Source organism: Cicer arietinum, chromosome 6 (genome assembly GCF_000331145.2).
Source record: "Cicer arietinum cultivar CDC Frontier isolate Library 1 chromosome 6, Cicar.CDCFrontier_v2.0, whole genome shotgun sequence".
NCBI classification, from domain to species: domain Eukaryota; kingdom Viridiplantae; phylum Streptophyta; class Magnoliopsida; order Fabales; family Fabaceae; genus Cicer; species Cicer arietinum.
The window spans coordinates 38789015-38793870 of record NC_021165.2 but is presented as its reverse complement, the minus strand read 5'-3'; the positions used below and the strand labels follow the sequence as shown (position 1 = coordinate 38793870).

Here is a 4856-nt window from a genome sequence, read left to right as displayed (position 1 = left end):
ATGATCAACTTTTTCGGTTACCGCTCCGGCTGAGAATAATACTTGTTTTGAAATTGTGTGTATTATTCACTGGGATTTTGTATCTCATTAAAGTGTTGCTTTCAGATACTGAGACTGTTGGAGACGTTGAGAGTTAAGAAGTCCTACCTCCCTTGAGAAGAGTGATTTCCTTCGATTAGGTTAGTAGATCAAGAATAAGTAGACATAATGTCTACATTGCATTTTATGACGGGATTAGATACTATTTGCCGAGTTTTGGATATTTTAATTATTAAATAATTTTCAGTTGTAAGGATAAATTTTTGAGATTTCATAATATTACTTCTTTCTAATAATTTTATTATTTATTACAGTACCTTAATCTCTTATATGATTCTTACAACTTTAGCGTTATTACCTCAATTTTTATACTCACGTAACTAGGCGTTACATTTATGGTATCAGAGCCAGGTCGAACCTAGATCGGACTGTGGTGTGGGTTTAGTTTAATTTATTTTTATGATCAATTTTTTATATATAAAAAAAATCAAAACTTGGGCTTATAGGATTGTTTGTTATGGTCATAAATTTTGCATGCTATTAGGCTAGATGAGCGTAGCCAACTCAATGATTGATTCTTAGTCCGCAGAATTATGGCAGGTAATAGGCGTGGAATGAATGACGCACTTGCCGAGGCTCTCAGCTTGATGGCTGCAGCCATGCGAGAACAAACAGAGACTATTCGTCAGTTAAGAGGATCTAATATCCTAGCGACAACAACCGTAGACCCTCAATATGTAGGAATTTCTGAATTCTGAAAGAACAATCCACCACCATTTCGAGGAAGTTCTGATCCAGTTGAGGCTGAAGAATGGTTGCTAAAGTTAGAGAAAATATTTCGAGTAATGCGGTGCAATGATGGCCAAAAAGTGGACCTTGTCGTTTATATGTTAGAGTCCGATGCTGAGCATTGGTGGTGGAATTGTGCTAGAGGAGGTCTACTGACACAAGGAGTTCCCATTACTTGGGATGGGTTTAAAGAGATATTTCTAGGAAAGTATTTTCCCCACGTGTTCGCATTCAAAAAGAAACAGAGTTTCTTAATCTTCGCCAAGGAGGTATGTCAGTTGCAGAGTATGTAGCCAAATTTGAAGCTCTATCAAGGTACTCTCGCTATCTTAGGGACAACCCACAAGACGAGTGGAAGGCAATCAAATTTGAGCAAGGACTGAGGCACGAGCTGCAAAGCTTTATCAGAATTCTAGATATTCGTGACTATCCCACCTTGGTAAACAAGTCTAGGGTGGCTGAGCAAAAGATGCAAGCGCTGGAAGCTGAGAAACCGAAGGAGAAGTTTAACCCTGTTGAAAAAAGGTTTCACAAAAAGGACAATAAATTTCAGAAGAATCTACATCTTGTGCCCACAATTTCAAAGGACAAGCAATGACAAGCTTTGATTAGTAAGAATAAGGGATGTGAGAACTGTGGATTTAATCATGGAGACCAGTCATGTCCTGCCGCATGAATTACATGTCTTAAATGTGGAAAGGTTGGACATTATGCTAGATGTTGCAAGAGTAAGGGGCAGGCTCGATCTAGACCCCAAAACCAAGGGATAGTCTTTACACTCCAAGGAGAAGAGGTGAAGGAGTCAGATGGTTTGATCAAAGGTATGGGCTTTATTAAGAATAAAAATATTATCATATTGTTTGATTCAGGAGCGACACATTCCTTTATATCTTTGTCTTGTGTGAAAGCCTTGCAATTGACTATTTCTTGTCTACCTTTTGACTTATGCGTTACCACCCCTGCTGAAAAAAATCTTACTACCTCCACTGCATGCTTGAATTCTACTATTGTTTATCAAAATGTGCCTTATAATGTTGATTTGATTTGTTTACCTTTGTCTGGATTAGATGTTATCCTAAGAATGGATTGGTTGTCGTCAAATCATACAGTTATAAATTATTCTGATAAATCTATCCTTGTTGCACCTCAACTTAGGGCTATTGATTCACCTCATTCGTCCAAATGTTTCGTGTCTGCTCTAGCTTGTCATAGGTATTTAGTTGAGGGAGCTCAAGGACACATGCTCTTATTTTCTTCTAAGGTAGAGGTTGAGGATAATTTAACCTTGATGCCTGTAGTTGGTGAATTTCTTGATGTGTTCCCTAACGATGTCTCTAGCTTACCACTGAATAGAGAATTATAATTTTCCATTGATTTAGTGCCAGGGTGTGGCCCACTGTCAGTAGCACCCTATAGGATGTCAACATTAGAGTTGGAGGAGCTCAAGAAACAATTGGAAGATTTATTGGAAAAAGGATTCATTAGGCCTAGTGTGTCACCATGGGGAGTGCCATTACTTTTAGTGAAGAAGAAAGATGGGAGTATGAGACTATGTGTAGACTATAGAAAATTGAATCAAGCTACCATTAAGAATAAATATCCCTTGCCTAGGATAGATGACCTCTTAGATCAATTGAGAGGAGCTTCAGTATTTTCTAAGATAGATTTGAGGTCTGGGTATCATCAAATTAGAGTCAAGAGTGGAGACATTCATAAAACAGCTTTTAGGATAAAATATGGACATTATGAGTATGTAGTCATGCCTTTTGGAGTTACCAATGCCCCTGATATTTTTATGGATTATATGAATCGAATTTTTAGACCTTTCTTAGATAAGTTTGTGGTAGTGTTCATAGATGATATTCTAATATACTCCAAGAGCGTGGGCGACCACGAGAAACACGTGAGGATGGTGTTGCAAGTTTTGAGAGATAATAAATTGTATGCAAAACCTGAGAAATGTGAGTTTTGGCTTGATGAGGTGAAGTTTTTAGGACATACCATCTCTAGTAAAGGAGTAACAGTTGACTCTAGTAAGGTAGATGCAATATTAAGTTGGCCCCAACCTAAATCAGTGACTGAAATAAGGAGTTTCTTAGGATTAGCGGGTTATTATAGGAAATTTATAAAGGGGTTTTCCATTCTAGCCTTACCTCTCACAAAGTTGACTAGAAAAGGGAAAACTTTTGTGTGGGACCAAGAATGCGAGGATAATTTCCAAGTGCTTAAAGGAAGATTAATTTCAACACCTGTTTTAGTTATACCAGATCTATCCATGAATTTTGTTGTTTATTGTGACGCCTCTAAAAATGGTTTAGGATGTGTTTTAATGCAAGAAGGAAAAGTGGTAGCATATGCATCTAGACAACTTAGGTCACACGAGGCGAATTATCCGACCCACGATCTTGAATTAGCAGTTGTAGTCTTTGCTCTTAAGATTTGGAGGCATTACTTATATGGAGCAAAATTTGAGGTTTTTAGTGATCATAAGAGCCTTAAGTATTTGTTTGATCAAAAAGAATTAAATATGAGACAAAGAAGGTGGATGGAGTTTCTTAAGGACTACGACTTTGAGTAGAAATATCACCCTGGGAAAGCGAATGTAGTGGTTGATGCTCTCAGTAGAAAATCCTTACATGTGGCTTGTATGATGGTACAAGAGACAAACCTATTAGAAGAATTTAGAGACATGAATTTGGTTGTATCCCTTAGTGCTATAAGTTTGAATCTAAATAGGCTAGAAATCACTAGTAACTTGAGAGGGGTAATAAAAACAGAACAACTCTTAGATAAAGAATTACATTATCTAGTGTGCAAGGAAAATTATACCTTGTCTAGGGATGGTTTAGTGTTGTTTAAGGATAAGAACATTGTTCCTAAGGAGGGTAGTCTTAAGGATAAGATTTTAGAGGAAGCGCATAAGAGTAAGTTCACGATACACCCAGGAATAACTAAAATGTATCAGGATTTGAGAAAAATGTACTGGTGGCCGGGAATGAAAAGGGATGTGGCTAGCTTTGTGTCTAAGTGTCTAGTGTGTCAAAAGGTTAAGATTGAACACCAAAAGCCTTCTAAAGAATATTTTTGGATGAAGGCGGGTGCCATGATCGACTTTTTCGGTTACCGCTCCGGCTGAGAATAATACTTGTTTTGAAATTGTGTGTATTATTCACTGGGATTTTGTATCTCATTAAAGTGTTGTTTTTAGATACTGAGACTGTTGGAGACGTCGAGAGTTAAGAAGTCCTACCTCCCTTGAGAAGAGTGATTTCCTTCAATTAGGTTAGTAGATCAAGAATAAGTAGGCATAATGTCTACATTGCATTTTATGTCGGTATTAGATACTATTTGCCCAGTTTTGGATATTTTAATTATTAAATATTTTTCAGTTGTAAGGATAAATTTTTGAGATTTCATAACATTACTTCTTTCTAATAATTTTATTATTTATTACAGTACCTTATTCTCTTATATGATTCTTATAACTTTAGCGTTATTACCTCAATTTTTATACTCACGTAACTAGGCGTTACATTCTAGACTATGTCAACTAAGTAAAATGAATTCCTAGAGTTCAAAGTGTGTGTGGTTAACCTCCTTGCTTATAAGCATTTAATGCTTTGAGAATTTCTTCAATCATTTCATTTAATCATTCTCATTCATAAATTTTCATCCTTATCATAGAACACAGAGACTTATTTTTCGCAAGTACTAGGGACATTTTTCTTTTACTTAACTAGACAACTCACCCCTTTAATTTGTGCCATTGTTACCCTTTTCTTTTTAATTTGATACCATTTCACCTTTGACTTGACTATTAGTAAATGTTATTCCTAAGCTACTCAGTGAAACAACACTTCAACTCACTTTTCACTTGATTGCTAGTGTGAGTAACCCCTAAGCTAATCAAGGAGATGGTATTTTACTATACTTTTAATTCTTTAGACTGTCAATTCTCTCTTTTTCTTGTCCTTTCGTTCATGAAGTGTGATAGCATTTCATCAAGTAACTGAATCATTGCAAGTAAT

The 4856-nt window shown here is 36.3% G+C and overlaps 1 protein-coding gene across 1 annotated transcript; it reads left to right on the top strand.

The window, feature by feature from the left end:
• Positions 1-884: 884 nt before the first annotated feature.
• On the top strand, positions 885-2191 carry LOC105851295 (uncharacterized). The gene is made up of 4 exons (XM_012712004.1): positions 885-975; positions 1074-1353; positions 1546-1649; positions 1698-2191. The coding sequence occupies exons 1-4, from the start codon at positions 885-887 to the stop codon at positions 2189-2191; spliced, it is 969 nt and encodes a 322-aa protein (XP_012567458.1).
• The last annotated feature ends 2665 nt before the right edge of the window (positions 2192-4856 follow it).